The sequence below is a fragment of the Lissotriton vulgaris genome, chromosome 6 (assembly GCF_964263255.1).
Source record: "Lissotriton vulgaris chromosome 6, aLisVul1.2, whole genome shotgun sequence".
In the NCBI taxonomy this organism is placed as follows: domain Eukaryota; kingdom Metazoa; phylum Chordata; class Amphibia; order Caudata; family Salamandridae; genus Lissotriton; species Lissotriton vulgaris.
The window spans coordinates 1,674,818,454-1,674,838,387 of record NC_141694.1 but is presented as its reverse complement, the minus strand read 5'-3'; the positions used below and the strand labels follow the sequence as shown (position 1 = coordinate 1,674,838,387).

The following is a 19,934-nucleotide window of genomic DNA, read 5'->3' as shown; positions in this document are numbered from 1 at the left end:
TATGGTTCGGCAAAACAACATTAGTAAAATAAAATAATGAACTGCACATAATACATACGGGTTCCAGTGTTCTTTGGAGATTTTGTATAAACTACCAAACATAATTGGTAGAATTTTGTCAATGTTCTCCTCAATGAGACTTAGAATATATTCGTTATTCCAAAAATACAAGGCCCTTTCTGCAACCTGAAATAAAAATTTAGATTTTGACCTACTAAAACAGGTTAAAAATAATTGTTTTTTCGCTGTGTCTGATTAAAAATAAATAAATAGATGCAATTACCTGAAAATGAGAACTAGAGACACATTTTGAAATTTGCTTGAACAGTGGTTCTTGAATCTTTTTGAACTGAGTTGGTTCTATGACATCAAGGATTTCCTCAATTTCACCTAAAAACATAACCTGTGTGGATGAAATAAGTTACTTTAAGGGACTAAAAACAAACATATACTTTACATAACACCAACTTCAAGAAGATGACTGCAAATAGAAATAGAAAAAACGAACACCAAAAAGAGATATTTTTGTTTGTGGACACTATACCATAAAATAGGCCTGGAGACAAACCGGGAAAAGCTATTTACATAGACATCAGGTAGCAACTTGCTTCTGTTGTAGATTCATACTCAAACTATTAATGTTCAAAATATTCCCAAAATTCATTTCGGACCATGCAATCTGTTGCACTACATCATCCAGAAAACATCCATGCACCTGGATTTGAAACCTCAGTTATTATTATCCCATTGAGTGATGTGTCCACGTATGTGTAATACAAGAGTCTTAAACTAGAGGCGTAAAGCCCTACTTTCTTAGAGAATTACACAGGCCTCCAATTTATCAACAATTATTATACAATTCAGTCAAGCTATCCTTCAACCCAGCAAAAAACACTTCAATACCTTTATTTCAGCCAAGCCAAAATCTTGGTTTTCTTGTAATGATGATCAACGTTTTTGATGCTATCACCCAGGAAGATATTACTCTGCCAGATGACTAACAAACATTAGAACATTGGAATGTCGGACGTTCCATTGAAGAAAAATGGAGTGCTCCGGAATTCTAATAGCTGGCAGAAGACCAACATTCCAATGTTTTATCCATTTCACAGCTGTTGTTGTTAAACAAGGGCCGAGAGGATTTAAACCCCTAGGGCTCCGAGAGGCCTTTGTTTTTACCAATTAGAACATTCTGCCCTCTAGGGCTGGAATGTTCTAATAGCCCTCCGTTGTGGGCTCTACCAGCGATTAAAGGTCCACGCCCTTGTTTAAGGCCGTCTCCTGACACTGGAGTGGGTCTTTGATGGCCCGTATAGACCACTATGGTGGGTGCTAAGTCTCTATTAGGCCTGCCAGTGCATTACAGTGACAATTTTGAAGCAGTCTTTCAAACTCCATTAATGGATCCCTTTAAAGAAAACCATTCCTCTAGATGCCCCAACGATCTATGTCCGGCTTGAATCATGAAACTGCTCTGCATGCTCTTCAGAAATGAAGGCATCATGCTGTTTAACCTCTTCGGTGCTCATGACGAGCCCATCTTGATTAATTCACCTGTGCGGGCAAATTAATCAATGGGCGGGGCCTCGACGAGACCAGCTCGTCATGAACACAGCTCCACTGTGACTCATGAGAAGCTGGTCTCGTCACGAGCACTGCGGCGCCACGCTCAACTCCCCCCCTCCCCCCCCCAATAGGGAAGGGGCTAACATTTCCTTGGGTCAAGGTAACATTCCCAGAGGCTGTTTAAAAAAAAAAACTCAGTTGAGACCAGGTGAACTTCAGTCATTTTGTTTTTACTGCCCTACTTGGGAAAGAACCTAGGCCCATTTGCTCTTGATGGAGCAGGATTTCGCAAAAAGAAACCTGCCCGTATGAACACCCCCCTAATACGTACTAACAGTAAGTAGTAATAGAAAACTACCCTGCACCTTACATAAACACGAGGAAAACTGCTTTACACGTGCATGCCCTAACGTAAGAAAACACATGAATGAACTAAACCCGTATTTACATTGGGCTTTTAAAGAATCGAGAAATAAACCACGACTAGGCTGCATTGTGCATGTTGCTTTACATCTAATAAATAATGCCTGGAACGGGGTGAAAGCGATCACTACCCTCAGATATTTACATTTTCATTCAAACCAAAAGAGTCAGAGCAAGCGCATCCCCTAACATTGAACACTCAACTTACAAAGATTACATTGGAATGAAGACAACATTTCTAATTTAATGGAGACATGTCGCTTACTGCTTTCACCATCAGAAGAATCAAAAGATATAGTAAAGACCTGGGAGTCCTTTGTAGTTATCAATAAAAAATACCAAATCAAGCACAGAGGACATAAAACAACAAGAAATGGAGGAGGGAAATGGTACACGCCAAAATGCGTTTATTAAAAAAGCAACTCGACTCATATCTTAGGTCTTTACGAAAAAAGGATCCCCAATTATCACAACAAACTCAAATCAATAGAATATTTAAACAAGCATTTACAATGCAACGGTTTCGCCTTTGTAAAAGTTAGAGCTATTGCCATTGTAAATGACAATTTTTTTATTTATGTGTTGGTTTTGAAAACAGATTAATAAATGGCATTGCCATTTACAATGCCAATAGCTTAATCTATCGCAAACAAAAACGATTAATAATGACTGACCTCCTTCTTATCAAAGGACCAAAAACCCTGCCTTAAGTTGCAGTTATTAAAGAGCTTGCTGACAATTAGGAGCTCCCTGAGTGATGGTGTGTGTTTTGTAGGTGTGTGTGTGTGTGTGTGTGTGTGTGTGCACGTGTGCATTGCTGACATGCATTGCTCACATTCAATTAGGAGCTCCCTGATTGATGGTGTGTGTGTAGGTGTGTGTGTGCACGTGAGTATGCACATGTCCACGTGTGTGCGTGCACGATCATTGTGTGAATGAACGTTCACGAGTGTGTATGAATGTGCGCATTTGAGTGAGTGTGCATATGCATGGATCCACAAGGCATGAAAATGTATGTGCCACTCTAGTTCGTTGGTCTGCAAGGATTTTTTCATCATGCCCTCTGAGGCAATCATGGACCAGAAACAATGTTTACTGCATGTGTGAGTGAAAGCAACTGAATGTCAGAATGCATATGTTTGTATCTGTGGCAATGTGTTGAAAGTGGTGCGTGCATGTGTGAGGGTAAGTGTGTGAAAGAGAGATAGTGTGCAAAAGGCCTTGAAGGGCTGGTGTCAATATGCAACAAATTTCAGCAACTCATTCTCCTGCTCATCTATGCAATCATAAACCAAAATGTACATGTGTGTTCGTGCATGTGCACTCGTGTAAGTGTGTGTCTGTGCGCATTTGTGGAAGAATGCACAAGTGTATTAGAGTTTGAATGTGTGAATAATGCGTACACCACTCTAGTTAGGTGGTCTGGCATATTCGGTCTCCCATTAACATACTTACTGAAGCAAACAAACTAAACCAAATCTTGTGTGTGAGCTGTAGGGTCTGTTTCCCTTGCGAAAATAAGATGTGTGAAGCAAATGACCACATGGGAGTCAACCCCGAGCTCCCAAAGTGTCATTGCCTGCAGGGGAATGACATCAAATCGTGATGCCTATAAAATATAACAGCTTAATGTAACACAAGATAAGTAACCTAAAAAACACTTGACAAATATGACATTTGTGTTCAAACAAATTTAAAACAGAACAGCAACAAAAAACACAAATATACAATTTAGACTGTAACGTAAGATAAACACACACATATAATGCTATAACGTAACATACTTTAACATACTATAACATAATTATTGCAGAGAACGCGGTGCTTGGCAGGACATATGTGAATTACTATAAACAACAAAAGAGTCAAAGGAAAATTTGCGCAAAGCACAGGATTGAGAAGAAGGATGTGAAATCAACCTATGAGAAAGTCACTTAGGGATTTCTTGAGAAGCCCTCACTCACCACCCTGGGTGGTGACATGCTTCATCATCGGGCCCACCAGGAGAAGCCGAATGCCTCCCTGGTGTGCTGCAACGCCAGATTACTGCGGAGCTGTTTTTTTTTGTGACAATAATGTGAAATAAAGTGGGTTTAAGAAAATGCCAACAAGCTGTACCAGACAAAAAACTTTATTCTGTGGTTAGCCAGGCATTAGTTAAAATGTATGTGTCGGGAAATTTAACAACTAATGTGTTGGGTATTTTCCACTTAGAGTGGGGTCGACAAGTTTCGGCCCTTATGTGTATCAATTTTACTGGGCTTTCATCAGGACCATGTAGTTGTGTACCTCGGTGGTATGGGCGCGCTAAGGCCCACCCTTGCCAGAGGACGTGAAAGTTAAAAGTAAGGTGTAAAATTAAGTGCAAAAAACAAACCAGAAAAAGTGGTGGTTCCTTCGAAATGTGTGGAACCTGTGGTCTGAAAGGAAATGACAAACACACAAAGAAGACAACAGAAATGGTATTAATGTTAGAACTGGAGCGTATTTTGCAAACACCATCTCAAAGATCTGTGCTTGGGCTAGTCAAAATGCGTGCCCGTGGTGAAAAATAATGTTATTTTAATGCCTGAAACAGTGTCTTGGGAGCCAGGCAGTCTCGGGGCATGCATTTAGAAAAGAGAAACCGATCGCTAGCTGGCAGGATGAATACTATCACATCACTCGTGCTTTTGCGATCAATGTGCCCAAATGGAGGGTCGGTGTTGATATGAAACAAAGTTAGCACTAATCAAACGTTTAGAAACAAATTAAAATAAAGATGGCGAATTTCTCACTTGTTAGTTAAAAGATCCACACCCCATGGGTCTCGGGAGGGGGGGTGGTGGCGACAATGGCACACCCTGAGAAGGCATGTAAAGAAACGGAGACACAATTAGCAAAGGGAATTGGGATACAGATTACTTAGCTGTGCGCTGATCGGAGAAGGGGTAGAGATGAGCGCTGATCGAAAAAAGGTCTTACGCCCGCAACGCCAAACACCCGCTCAGCACCTAGCGATCTCCTCGGACCGGACCCCGTGGATGGGGGCCCGGAAGCAGAGTGCCGCTAATATGCTGTGTGCGCGAGGTTGAGGGCGTTGCCAGTGCCGGTTCGGAACGAGGCGAGGCGAGCGTGAGATGACACTCGCACCTCGGTGTCCAATCGCCTGAAAGGATCAAAAAGAGGCTCGAAAGACAAGCACTCGCGTTGTTGTCCTAGTTACCGAAGAGTGACTAGTAGAGGCAAAATACAGTCGGGCAGCCCAGTGTGGCAAGTTAATCCCCATAACTGAAAATTAGTGGCTCGGGATAGGGGAGTGGAGGCGATTATGTTCTATGTGTTGTAGTAAACACATAGAATTGGTTTAAAGGAAAAGGAAACGAGACCTGAACTTTGGCACGAAGTATTGAATCAGGCAATTTTTCGGAGTGGGGTAAAGAGAGCAGTGTCACTACTGGTTAGTTTAATCTCCCACTAAGTATACATAATAAATCAGTGGAAAAAGTGATGAGTATCTCCATGTCGTGCATTAAACTCTGAGCGAAAGGAGGTCTCATAGATGAAGAGATAAGAGAATGACTTCATAAGAGACGGGCAGTGAGCAGAAAAATGCAGTGGAACACAGGTCCACATATGGAATTCGTCAATGTCTTAGGACTGAAGACCAAGGTATTTGGTCATTCAGCCCATTGATGTGGGTTCCCAGTCTGTACACCCAACGTTGCTCTTTTTCGAAAAGAATGTTAGTGGTATTTCTTTCCGTGGTAATCTGCTCAAATATTGTCCAGCGGAGATCATTAGGTGTGTGTTTTTTTTGGAGGAAATGTTCACTCATCTTAGTTGTTGACTGGTTCTCCCTCAAAGGTCTCGGGTGGAAGCTCGAGAAATCCAACAGGTTGTCACATATTTCGAAAAAACCCTCTGTCACAAACAGGCTGTGATGGTGAATGACATCATATGTTTTCAATAATTAACCCACGGTCTGCACATGTTTTGGATGTTAAAGGTCACTTCTGTGGTACTAGCGGCTGGAGTAGCTGACACTAGCCCCTTCCCTTTTAACACTGTCCGGTCTTTGAGAAACGAGAGGGCTTTCACTCACAGCTAGTAGGGGAGGGGCCCTGGGGTCGCCGGGGGTTCGGTGTAGGGCAGGGGGAGCCGGACAGTGCGTCCGCGGCACCTGAGAGCGGTGGAGAGAAGGGAGAGAAATAATAAAGAGCCGGGGGGGCGGGGATGCAAGAGGGGGTTGGGGTAGGGAGTGTCCGCCGCCCACATAGCAGCATAGGAGCCAGCCAGATCACTTTGAGAGGCCGCCCCTCCCTGTCCCAGAGTTTGGTGCAGGAAAGTGAGGGCTGAGACTGGACCAGGGGCGAGGAAGGCTCAGACTGACTAGGGGCAGTGAGGGGATGAGCACGGAGAGGGGCAGTGAGAGGGCGGAGATCAGAGCAGGGCAGGAGGGGCTGAGATTTGACCAGGGGGCGAAGAAGGCTCAGACGGACGAGGGGCAGTGAAGAATTGAGTGTGGAGCTGAACTGTGAGGGGCTGAGTATGGAGCCGGACAGTGGGAGGGCAGCGAGGGCTCTGAGGCTGGACCAGGGGAGTGCACAACTGGAAAGCACACTCCAACTCCGACAATCAATTATGCACCAGACTAGAATGATAAGCAATGGGCGAAATACATTCCAAGGGAAGCTTTCAAAATGCCGAAAGAAGTCTTTTCGAAAGCTGCCATCTTATGTGGCAATCCCTTTACAGCTAGGGAATGGAATCTGAACAGACGTAAAGTGCTAAAACGAAGAGAAAGATAGTAGCTTCTCGTGAGCACGCTAGAAGCAGGGTCTGCTCTTAACTGTTGAATTACATTGCTAGGGGGGGCAGGTATGACCCAGCTGAAACTTTGTGAAAATTTACTGCTCAGGTCATTGTTTGATGTGATTGCTTGTAAAACGCCTTTAGGGATTTTCAAAGCTCACAGTGGTCATTTTTCAAATCAATCAAAGAAGTACAGTACCCTGAACTTTAGCTGTGAGATTTCTTCCAGGGAGAGGTCCTTCGTTAGAGTGACAAAATCTGAGCTGAGTTGTCGGACATGTTAATTGTTTTGCTGACTGATTGTTGCAAGTTACACTGTATTTCCATTTTTCCCGATAAAAGAGTGTGTTCAAAATCGTGATAGCCACCTTTTGCATGAAAGGGGTTTACTGGACAGTGGTGCCACAAGACACAGGGACATTTGTGAGTATACACCTCATTGGACACAAAGCAGGCAACAAACGTCAATCAAGCCCCTGCAATTTCAAAGGAGGTAGAAGACGACTTCGTGTTATGTCGCTTATCTGTATAGCGCTATAAGGTACCATAAGGTTGCCTCAGAGCGCTGGTCAAGGAAGAAAAGTGCAGAAACCTGAAGGAACAATAAATAGGGAATGAGATGTGCGGATTCAGTGCTCGTCCCGCAAACACCAACGGCAGCATAATGGACAGAAGGCTAATGCGTGTTGAGCAGCTGATCTTAAGTGCCTGGCAGGGAGCAGGAAGAAGAGAGGTCTGGGTCTGCTGGAGAGGAGATAGGAAGGAATGCGAGGGTAACAGTGATGGAATAAGGAAGGCAGTGAGTTTGCAATCACATTACAATTTTGAAAATAGTACTGAACTGGAAAGTGCCCCTGGGAGCCGGACGCCAGCCCACTTTGTGACCAGTAAGTCCTCTGATACACCCTCTTCTTCAGAAATGCATTTACCACTAATAACATATCATATTTGTCATCTCTATTTATATCTTGGGTTTCCCTTGTTATAGTAAGATGTGTTTACCTTTTTCTATCCCAGCACATTAATTGCTGCCATGAAATCTGTTTTTGGTCTGTAATCCCTTTGTTTTTAATTCGCTATTTATTATCTCATACTATGTTGAGTTGCAATACATTATCAATTTGTTATCTCTTTTAAATAACAATAAAATATTTGAACACTAGAAATACATTTGCCGTTGAGGCCACATCTGAAATGTGTAGGTGGGTTCTATATGACCTATATGACTCATGGATTAGCCTAGATGAGCTCTGCTTTTCGGAAGGAGAGGAGTCTGGGGCAAGGTAGGGTCTTGGTTATTAGACCCGGTCACGTGGTACATGAGGGTACAGGGAGGGCTGAGGCTTCAGCTACTCTGCTGCTGGTAATGACTCCTCACAATGCCTCACATCTCAGGGTGTACCCGTCTGTTGCCAGGGGATTCGGAAAAACACAATGCCGGCAGCAACGCAGTTGAACGAAGCTTCATTGGAAGTTAAGATGGCGTTGCCTCGCATCTTGGCACACGGGAATGTAACCACAGCAGCAAATCTTGCACTTTGACCTGCGCGCAGTATGACCAGCTCTACGGCATTGCAGAGCAGCGTTGCTGTGCAACTTTACGCACAGCGACCTCCCCACAGCCCATCAGGTCTTGCCATATCTGACGAGTTATGTCAGGGTTTGGAAAAAAAAGTGTTCCCCGGCGTGGTTCTAGGCTGAGGCCGCATGAGGTAAGAGCTAGTGGCAACATTCTCCCGATGAGGAGCGGCGGTCATCCTTTTTGATGGATTCACCCGACTCTTGGGCTGGGAAGGCCTAGCCACGTTCTTGGCTGAAATTTGCATTTCAGTGGGGGAAGTGCAGTGATAAAAAGCGTGATGAAGTCCTAAATAAACACACAAGCAGCAGTGACGCTAGGCTGCAGACAGATGACCAGGTTGCTAGCCTATGATAACAAGGAAAGGCACAGACAGCGGGAGGGAGGGCAGGAAAGGCACGGACAGCGGGAGAAGGGGCCGGAAAGGCACAGCCAGCGGGGGGCAGGGCGGGAAAGGCACGGACAGCAGGAGAGGAGTGCGGGAACGGGCACACGGACAGCGGGAGGGGGGGTGGCGGGAACGGCCACAATCAAAAGCACTCACCTGGACCTGGACTTCCTCCGGCGGCGGTCGGCCGCGGAATGACCAAAAGAAACATGGACGACCAAAAAAATAAACCCCGCCCACCGCCGCACTGACGTCCTAAAAGGGGTTGGATGAGAAAAAAATCTCAGGAACGCCCACGAGTCGCCTCGCAGAAAGACGGACGCCTCTGTTTTCCAATGAATAGCCTCCATTTATGGAGCTAGCCAATGGGAAACAGAGGCGGGACAAACATCCATACAGTAACTCAAAAGATTTCGCCCTGGGCGAAAGTCTGCTGCGCAGCTTTCGGCGAGGCGAAACCTAAAAAGGAGCTAAAACGCGAGACCAAAGCGGCCGAGCAAAAGTATAAGGTAAAACTAGAGGGCACTATACTCCATGCTAGCAAGCTGCGTAACTCTAAAGATTTCTGGGCAAAAATAAATTTTATGCTTAATGGCAAACATCGACAGTTAAACTCCGATATGACAGACCAGATTTGGGGCGCACACATTGATCTAACATAAAACTCCACACAGGATAAACCCATAGATAACACACCTGCGACCCCAATAGATTTTATTCCAACTGCAAGTTCGAGAACAATGGCAGAAGCGTGGAAACCCAGCATGCAAAAAGACTCACCCCGCACCCATAGTCGGATATTGGTGGTAACTTTAGTCTCAAACCCAGTAAAGTCTTCTCAAACCAAAGCAATCAGCAAGTCACCAGTTTTGGAGCATACAGGGGAAATAGACCAGATTACACCAAAGCAGGTTTTGAGGACTATAAACCACCTGAGAGCAGACGGGGCCCCCCGGACCAAATGGCCTATCCAACGCTCTATTTAGGCAAGATCCTACGTTTTGGTCTAGTTACTTATCCCCCTTGTTTTGTAACAGTCTAAGGACCGGAAACATTCCTGACTCTTGGAGGGGCAGTATTTTACAACCGATTCACAAATCAGGGACTCGCTCAGACCCTAACAACTATAGGTTAATAGCCTTAATAGATGTTGAGGCTAAGATTTATGCATCTAATCTATTGGCAGAACTGGAGTCTTGGGTCAGCAGCAAAGGTTTGATCCCACTGACACAAACAGGTTTCCGGGCAGGTATGAGGACCCTAACAAACCTATCAGCGCTAACTCTCCTTGCTAAAAAGGCAATTGACAACTCTACCATTCTATATACATGTTTTTTAGACCTGAAAGCGGCTTTTGATAAAGTACCAAGATCTAAACTTTGGACCAATATGAAAGCTTGGGGTGCCCCTCCTAACTAATTGGGAGCAATTATCAATTTATACTTGCCGCTGTACATTTCCAATGCACAACTAACAATAAACCTAAAAAATCAAACATTCTGAGCTTCTCCTCCTCTCGAAAAAAACAACCAAAATTTGTTTGGAGGATAAATTCCTGTACTTTAACCCAGGTAGATAAATATAAATACTTGGGCATCCTCCTAGACCACCAACTAAAGTATAAATATCATTTAGACCTTGGGAATTCAAAATCAAAATAACTTTAATTTGCTTTTAAAACTATATAAAAACACCTAAGCGGAATTTCAACCGGACACGTGCTAAAGACTGTAGCAGCCAAATTTCTGCCCTCGCTCATATACGGCTCGGAAATGATGGCTACCGGGGACTCTACAGTGCTAAACCTTGCCCAATCAAGACTGTTTAAAAACCTCTTCTCAATTCTGCGACATATTTCCCAAGCACAAATACGTCTGGAATATGGGTTAACAAATCAGATTCCGGCAAGACAAGGGGCCCTGGCCAAATACTATTGGCGTATGAGGGATGCCGAAGATAACAATCGCCCACCTCTGCTGGGAAGAAGTCGAAAAACAGGCTAGGCACTCCAACTCCACATGTAAGACTCTCAGGCAAGCGCTTCTATCGTTAAATCTGGAAGAAGCTTGGCTTTCACCTATGCCTTACAATGCTTTTTAAACAAATTACCAACAAAGCTATCAAACAAGCATCGTTGTAAATGGACAAAGGTTTAGTGGCTGGTAAAAGCCACGCCTGGATCGTGATGCCAACATACAACCAACTGAAACAACAACCTTATTTGCAAGAATGTTTCAGGGATCATTACAAGAGGAAACTAAGACTTCTGAGGTTGGGTTGTTTCTCGAGCAAAGACCTTACCCCCAAATGGTTACGGACCTGGTCAACTTCAGACTGTCGCCTCTGTGACAAGGATGAAGAGTCGTTACTGCATTTATTATGCATTTGCCCGGCATTACAAAATCAAAGGAAGATCCTCTTGAAACCACTCCTAAGAGAAGCACTAGTCAGGACCTGTAGGGCGGCTGTGATAAAATGCCTTAGCGGGTTTTCGATACAACTTTCCTGCAAAACTGTAAAATTCCTGGCTTTTGCTGCCCAAGAGCTTGAAAAAAAGGCAGCAATAAAAGATGAACTGGGTCACATTGTCTCCCCGCGGTTGGTCCAGGACTCTCCCTCATTTTCTCAATAGATACCCTCTTCCCCACTCCCCCTGCAAATGCACTTTATCTGAGACAATAGGTGACAGTTACATCTAATTAAATATAAGCCCCTAAGTATATCGTATCCCCTGTCACAACACTCATTTGATGGTCCCCATGTCTTAATGAGATAGTTATCCCCTTACAAAGCATTATACCTGTTTTTTAAAATTATTTTTGTTTGTATATTTGTGCAAAGTCGCTAACGACTTGTGTCATTTTATCGATCGTTTTATCATGTCATTTTATGCTCTTTTTATGCTTAGTCAAAGATGTTGATGTTTATCACATGGTGGTAAGAGCCACCCTTTTATGATTTTTACAAATCAAATAAAGTATTATTACTAATAAATAAGGCCGCTTTTTGTCTTAACCTTCTGCTAGGTAAAACATTTAACAGGGAATAGTGCACAGGTGGGTGGTAAACAGTTGAAAATTATTTATCACATAATTAATGTATGTTTATGTTCCATTTGACACAGTGAGCTGAATGGTTGTAAAAAATGTCCCTTGCCTTGTCCGAATTGGGAGGGGTATGAGCAAAGAGTGAAACCGACCTGTCAGAACAGACAGAAGCACTGAGTGCTGAATTGAAATAATAAAGGCTGAAGGACACTAAGCACTGAATGTATTGCCGCCTGCCAGAGGATGTGACCGACCTTGAGACTAGAAACTCCTTCCGTGGATGTTGCTGAAAATTATGAATTAAATGTTTAATGTATCATATGTTAAAATCGTGAGAATGAGTCAAGAGTGGGCTATGGGAAAAGATGTAGAACAATGACATGCCTAAAATTTGAGTGAAGTCACAGTGGTGTGACAGAGCCACCTCCTAAACTTACCAATCAACTGTTGAGTTTTGTGAAATGTTACAACTGATGTGGGACAGACATGTAGGTTTTAGGGTATAATAGGGTTCCTTTAGTAGTGTGGTTTAGACTTCTGGAGAGGAAGAGAACAAGGGTGAATGGGTCGCTGTTTGTCGGTTTGCAGAGAGGCCTTGCTGTTTTCCTGTCACTGTCCTGCTCTTGGGTCCTGATCTCTTTGTTCCCCGATCCTTTTTCGGGGGAACCCCCACCATTCCCTAGGCCAAAGGGGTGGTTTTTCACAGATCCTTAGAGTTTGTATAAATTCTGACTCGTTCTTGCAAAATTACTTACAAATGTATTTGTCTGAAACTTTTGTCTCTCCACCTATCCAGTCAGTCATAAATATTGTTTTTGCTGAAACTTATGTCTCTTCATCTATCCACTTCTTTATATGCCTACCATATATTGAATGACAAAGTATTAGTCTGATTGCATTTTTTGATGATTTCCTCTCCTTTGATGAATTTCATTGTTTGTATGTGTGCCGTATGCATTGAGCATTATAAATCTTACAATAATTTGAGATAAATTTTATTAACATCACAGAGTCTGATTATTTAAACTGACTGAATAGTTAGTTAGATATGTAATATCATCACCATCAACTCTTCAACTAATTTGTCCATAGACTAAGGAGAAGGAAAGTGGATGTAAAAGTTAGAAATATATTTGGAAGTGTCAATATGAATCAATAAAAGAAACTTTATTTGAAGTCATAATAATAAATTGACCCCAGCACATCAGGGATTTGGGTGAATGTATGGGCCATTGTTCTGAAATATTATTGAGTATTGATCCCTGATCAGGTATTGGTTTCACGCTGGATCAGTTTTCTGGTAGCAGAGGATGGTTTAATTATTCATTAGTTTGGTAATGATTATTGATTATATATTCTTAACATGAAAAGTTAGTCATGTTCTATGTTGTCTAGAAGTACAGGTAAGGAGTTACCGGAGGAATACCGGGAATGGAATTTAGACTGAAGTACGCAGAAGGAGAGTGTGTGGATAAAGAAATCACACTGGAGAAGTACTTTGTCTGTTGTAATAATACCAAAAGCTACGCAGGGCAGTAGGTGTTATACTTTGGGAAACTTCATAAATGAGTAGAGTGTCTGAAATAGCGAAGGGTCCACTTCTGAAACTCTAGCCTGATCCCCAGGGGAGTAATAAGACCTCTTATCACACCAAAAAGTCCTCTTGTGAAACTTCGGCCTTATCCCTAGAGGAGTACCAGGTCCTCCTGGAGCTTGATAGAGAAGTGAGATAACGCGGGTCGTTATTATTGCTTGTAGTGTTAGAAAAGTCTCTTTGGAAAGAGTGAAGACTATCTCTTTATTAGTGGATCAGACAAGGTAGCATTGTTTTGCGTTGTTACTAACAGAAATTTTGATTAGGAAAACTCAGAAAAATATTGCAGTAATATTTTCTGATGGGATGGTCAGTAGGAGTAGTACTAATGTCATAGGAAGGCCGCGCTAGTATTGGTCTGGCAGCGGTGTGTAGTGACCTCTGATTGATTGAATGGTGTGAGCCAGCACCCACCTGAAGCGCCTGGTAAAGGGCTTCGGAATTGATTGTTTTTACTTTTAAAATAAACTGAAGCATTTCTATTAACCTCTTCTTGCTCACCACTCCTTCGTTTCGCCATGCGTGTTCCCCGGTCCACCACTGAGCCTTCAGATTGTGTGGAGGGATCGATCGCCACCACCGGAAGTGTCCCCCACACACTTCGGGTGTCAACAGAGGTCAGCAGTCTAGCAGCTGACCTACCGCATCTTTAAAAACACATGCCTCTCCCTACGTGCAGGGGACCCGCGCAGCCGGCGCGTTAAAGGCAAGCCCGTCTGCGCCCGTCCGCGCCTCGACCGGGCCTAGGGCCAGCCCCCCTGTACCTGTAACACAGACAAGAGGCAGAAATGTATTCTTTTACACTAGGTCTCATTCATCGACTTCAACAATACCACAAACACTAATCACTGCCCCCGCTTCAGCCTTGACTCACTTGCCAATAAGCCATTCTCCATTTGCCCCATTTGCTCGTTCAAACTGGTTTTACCCACCATATCCCCATTCTCCAGTCCTCACCCCCCACCTTCCGACCCTGAACACATCTATTCCGCCCTAATAAATGCACGCTCCCTTCCCAGACAGAAATTGGAAGTTCACGAATTATTGACCAACCACAACATAGACCTACTATTCATAACAAACTTGGGGTGACCCTTCCTCTGGACCAGACTTCTGCGCCGCCACTCCTGACGGATACTGCGTACTCAGACAAGACAGACCTTTAAAGAAGGGTGGGGGATTAGCGATTATTTACCAAGACAAATTCCTTGCCAAAATAGATACAATCAGCGCACCAGACTGTGAAGCCCTAACCTTCTCTATTATGCTCTCAAACACTCAATCGTTCAAAGGAACTCTCCTCTATTGCCCTCCTGGCTCCCGAGCTGATTTTCTCTCAACTCTAGACAGCTTGATAGAGCCAGTGGCAGGAGCCCCGACTACACCATCTTGGGAGACTTTAATTTTTACTTAGAATCCCCATATGACAAGGACTCCTCCTCCCTTACAACAGACCTACTGTCAGCGGGTCTACGACAGCTAGTTACAAAACCCACTCACCGGGCGGGTCATACTCTCGATGAACTCTTCACCAACAATAGCAACATCTCCCTATCTACTATCATCCCTCTGACCTGGACAGACCAATCCGCAGTAGCTTTCACTGTTCAGATCATAAAAACTAACTGCTCGCACACTGGCTCCCGCGCTCCCATACAGATTCGGGCCTGGAGGAACATTGACACCCATCTTCTTCAAACAACCATCTCCTTCACTCAACACAACCTCACATTAGACCCTGATCTAGCTTCTAATAATTACTCACACTGGCTAAACAACGCCTTTAGCACCGTAGTTCCTCTTAAGTATGTCTCCCCTAACCGAAGCACTCCCTCTGCCCCCTAGTTCTCAGAGGCTCTCAGACTCGAGAAGCAACGCTGCAGAAACTTAGAAAGACGCTGGCGCAAGCACTATGACAACAATGACAAAGTATTATACAAGGACGCAATGACTAAATATAAACATCTCATTGTAGCAGAGAAAAGCAGATAGTACCTTACACAAAGAGTCAGACCAAAACTCCGCCAAACAGCTATTCCACTTGGTAACCAAACTATCCAGCCCACCCATGAGTTCAATCCTTGATGCCTCACAAGACCTCTAACTCCCTTGCTAACTTCTTTGAAGACAAGGTTAATCAAATCTTCTCAAACTTCTCTACCCATGTCAACTCCGTCCATTCTAATTGCAATACTCTCACCAGTGCCCCTGCCACTGTGTTCTCTGGATTCAGTCAGGCTTCACTCGAGCAGATAACAGAACTCATCTCCTCTATTGAAACCTGATCCCCCCTTGACCCTTGCCCCCCTTCCATTCTAAAACTCATCCCAGACTCCATTGCCCCTACCCTCTCCAATATTTGCAACTCTATTCCAAACAGGCTCCTACCCCTCAGTCTGGAAAAAGGCAATTATCTAACCCCTACAAAAAAAATCCGCTGGGAAGATGATCAAAACGCAAAATCAACCACAAACAAAAAAGAACCCAAAGTGGAAAGAAGAAAATAGGGACAAGGAAAAATACATAAACCTTCCATACACAATAATGAAATTGAAAAAAGAGCGAAATAGGACTATTAGGCTAACAAAGAAACCTGGGATAAAAGTAGAAACCCTGGGAAAGCTGAAATTACTAAATCAAAATCTGAAGAAACTCATATGGAGCGAGAAAAACCAAGCAAAACACGCAATTTGGGCAAAACTATTCCACGCTAGCAAGCAAAAGAATCCAAGGGAATTCTGAAAAATTATCAACGGACTTGCAAGACCAAATAAGCATGTGGTCTCATCACCATTAACCGAGCAGGAATGGGGGACGTTTTTGAGGAAGCATCTAAACCAGGATAATACACAGTTACGGCAAATGGAAACGCAACCCAGGTGCAAACACGATACGGACAAGGAAACCTCTTCTTATGACAACGACCCGGACACACCATACAAATAGAAAAAGAGGAGATAATAAAGCTAATAAAAAAACAGAAGGACGGTGCTCCCGGACCAAATGGGATACCGTTCGCACTTTACAAAGAAAATCCGGAACTATGGGCGACTTACCTAGAGAAACTATATAGAGAAGTCATTCAAAAAGGAGTTGTACCAAAGTCATGGCAAGGATCCTTAATCACCCCAATCTTTAAAAAAGGAAACTGGGCGCTTGCAGAAAATTACAGGTTGATTACTCTGTAAGACACGGATGCCAAGTTGTTTGCCAGGATTTTGTTGACTAATCTCTCCGAATGGGTCAGAGAAAGCAAGCTACTGCCTATGAACCAAACAGGCTTTATACAAGGCTTGGGGACAACAACAAATATAATGATTCTAGCTCTGCTTATGGATAATTCAATCAGAGCTAAGCAACCCCTCTACCTATGTTTTATTGATTTTAAATCTGCATTTGACTGTGTCAATAGAAATGTACTATGGAAAAAACTCGAGGAAATGAAAATTCCGGCAGCCCTTTTAAAGCTGATTCGCCTCTTATATACCAAGACTTGGGTAAGAGTGAGGATGGGGATGGACAAACACTATCTAAGGAGATTCCAGCAAATGAAGGCTTAAAACAAGGATGTGTTTTAGCCCCCCTCCTCTTTAATCTGTTTTTGGCAGACCTAATCAGAATACTGAACGATGTAAACGCTCACCCCCTGAAATTAGCTGATAAGCGTCTCACTAACTTGTTGTATGCGGATGATGTCATACTGTTAAGCCACACTAAAGTTGGACTACAGAGCTTAATCACTCGGACTCACATGTACGCAAACGATAACAGGATGGTGATAAACGAGACAAAATCTAAGATCATGGTAGTTACAAAAAATAAAAATATCAAGACAAGATACAAAAGTAAATGGTTCATGGAGGAAACGCAACTAGAACAAGTAGAGGCATACAAATACTTGGGTGTGCTATTCGATGAGAAGTGTAATTACCAGCTACATAAAAAGGACATTCAAAGGAAGACTAATGCACTGACTGCAGCGTTCAGAATTGTACAGAAGTCACTTCCCAGCCTAACTTATGGCCCTCTCCTGAGTATCATAGGAGCAAGACTCCTACCAACCATCACATATGGTAGTGAAGCAGCAATGGGCAAGGATACTGAAACCCTGAACAAAGCTATAACAAGAGCATATAGGGCCCTTTTTCATCTCCCAGCAAATGCGTCACCTGTACAAATAAGATTGGAGTTTGGACTAACAAATCAGCACTATGTAAGGAAGGGTCACTTTATAAAAATCTGTAATCGAATAAAAAATGATCATGACAATGAAATATCACAGCTAATATGGAGGGAGATAAATAAAAATGCAAACTCTACCGCATGGCACTATCTTAAGGAAGCAATAAGGGAGTTTGCAGTCTCGCCTATTTGGGAAAATAATATAACCAAGGCATCGTTTAAGAAAATAATTAATAAAACTGCAAACCAACTATCCATTTTAAATGACAAAGCGGTCCTTACAAAGAGAAAACATGCCTGGTCAATAATAGATGGGTACAAGAAAAAGGAAATACAGCAATATTTGGAAACACCCTGGACGGAAAGAAATAAGCAGGTGCTCCTTAAAGCAAGATTTGGAATATTGCTCGGCCTGTGTCATCTTCAACCGTGGGAGAAAGTGGAAACCCAAACGATATGTAGACTGTGTAACAACGGTGAAGAGAATATCCTCCATCTATTATGTACTTGCCCGGAGCTCTTACAGGAGAGAAGAGAATTGCTTAAGCTACCTTTTAATGAACGCAGCATAAGGACATGCAGGCAGGCCCTGATTAGGTGCCTACAATCAAGTGATATAATTTTGAATGCTACCTTTGTAAAGTTCTTATTGACAGTTAAAAAGAAATTAGGAGAATAATTACTTTTATTATGTAAATTACTACGAAACCAAATGAATTTATTCGATGTAATGGTATTTTAAGTGTTTTTATATTTGAACATAGCATTTACTGTTTTCTCGTTTTAGATGTGTAATATTGTAAGATTTTAAATAATCACTACAATAAAGATTACTTACTTACTAAAAAAATCCAATCTCAATCCGCTAGAATCTAAAAACTACAGACTCATCGCATGCCTCCCATTTCCGTTAAAAATCTTTGAAAAAATTATGAACATTCGACTGTCTCAATTCATTCACCGCAACAATCTTCTGGATGACACACAATTTGGGTTTAGGAAGGGCCATGGGTCCGAGAGGGCCCTCATCAAGGCATGCGACGAGATCAGGATGATCCTAGACCAAGGCGGCGCTGCAGTCCTGATCCTTATGGATTTGTCTGCGGCCTTTGTCATGGTCGATCACGCCATCTTGATAGACCGTGTCTCCTCCATCGGCATTCAGCACAAGGCCAGTGCCCTTCTTAACAAATTTCTCTCTAACAGTACACAGTCAGTTAAACTTGGAGACTTCTACTTCCCAGTATTCAATCTCCCCTGTGGTGTGCCCCAAGGATCCTCCCTAAGTCCGACCTTATTTAACATCTACGTGTCGGTCTTGGCCAGGGTCATTAAAGCACACGGGATGAGACTAACCTCGTACGCCGACGACACCCAACTGGTGCAGGCAGTACACAACGATGGACTAGCAGTGGTAGCCAGCTTCCAGGATGGAATCAGCTCCTGGATGGCACTCAACTGCCTAAAGTTGAATTCCGATAAAACAGAAGTATCGACTTTCAGCAGTCTATGCCTAGTAGGTCCCCGTCCTGGTGGCCAACCGATTTGGGATCTCCTCCAGTACATGTCACAAAGGTCAGGAATCTGGGCATAATGTTTGATGACAAACTTTCGTTCATCCACCATGCGAACGCGGTCGTTTCCTCATCCTTCTACACCCTTAAAATAAGGAAAGTTCTACCATTCTCCCCCCCCCCCCCCCAGCACCGGAAAAACCCACATGTGAACACTGATTATGTCAAAAGTCGACTATTGCAATGGACTTCTCCTAAATGCCCAGGAGAAAGTCCTCAACAAAATGCAGCTAGTTCAGAATTCAGCCGCCAGAATTTTGTCCAGCACCCCCAAATTCAAATCAATCTCTCCAGTCATACGTCAACTTCACTGCTTACCGATTAGAAGTCTTACAGAATTTAAAGCACTTTGCATCGCATACAAAGCGATCAACCACTTTGGACCTGAATTCCTAAAAAAATACTCTGCCCCTACACCCCCAACAGACCCCTGCGCTCATCCTGAGCCCATCTTCTTACCATTCCCCGCACAAAGAAAACATCATGGGGAGGTAGGCGATTTACAGTTGCTACAGCTTGACTATGGAACTCCCTCCCCCTTGTCATCAAAACCAGTCCCACCCTCCTGTCCTTTAGGAAGTTAGTAAAAACCTGGCTTTTCAACCAGTAGTCACCCATCTTAACTGTTCTTCTATTCACTCCACAGCGCCAAGACACCCCAGGGTATTTGCGCGCTATATACATTTCATAAATAAATACTAAATAAACTAAGAAAACTCGGAAAAAAATTACAGTAATATTTTGTGATGGGATGGTCAGTAGGAGTAGTACTGACGTCATAGAAAGG

At 43.3% G+C, this 19,934-nt stretch overlaps 1 protein-coding gene across 1 annotated transcript in view; it reads right to left on the bottom strand.

The window, feature by feature from the left end:
- Positions 1–19,934, bottom strand: part of PPP2R5A (protein phosphatase 2 regulatory subunit B'alpha) — an 885,130-nt gene that overhangs the window by 157,873 nt on the left and 707,323 nt on the right. Inside the window, exons 10-11 of the mRNA XM_086927850.1 lie at positions 284–403; positions 59–186 (exon numbers count right to left, since the gene is read on the bottom strand). Of these exons, the coding sequence (XP_086783976.1) occupies positions 59–186; positions 284–403 (248 nt within the window). The remainder of the gene's footprint in view (positions 1–58; positions 187–283; positions 404–19,934) is intronic.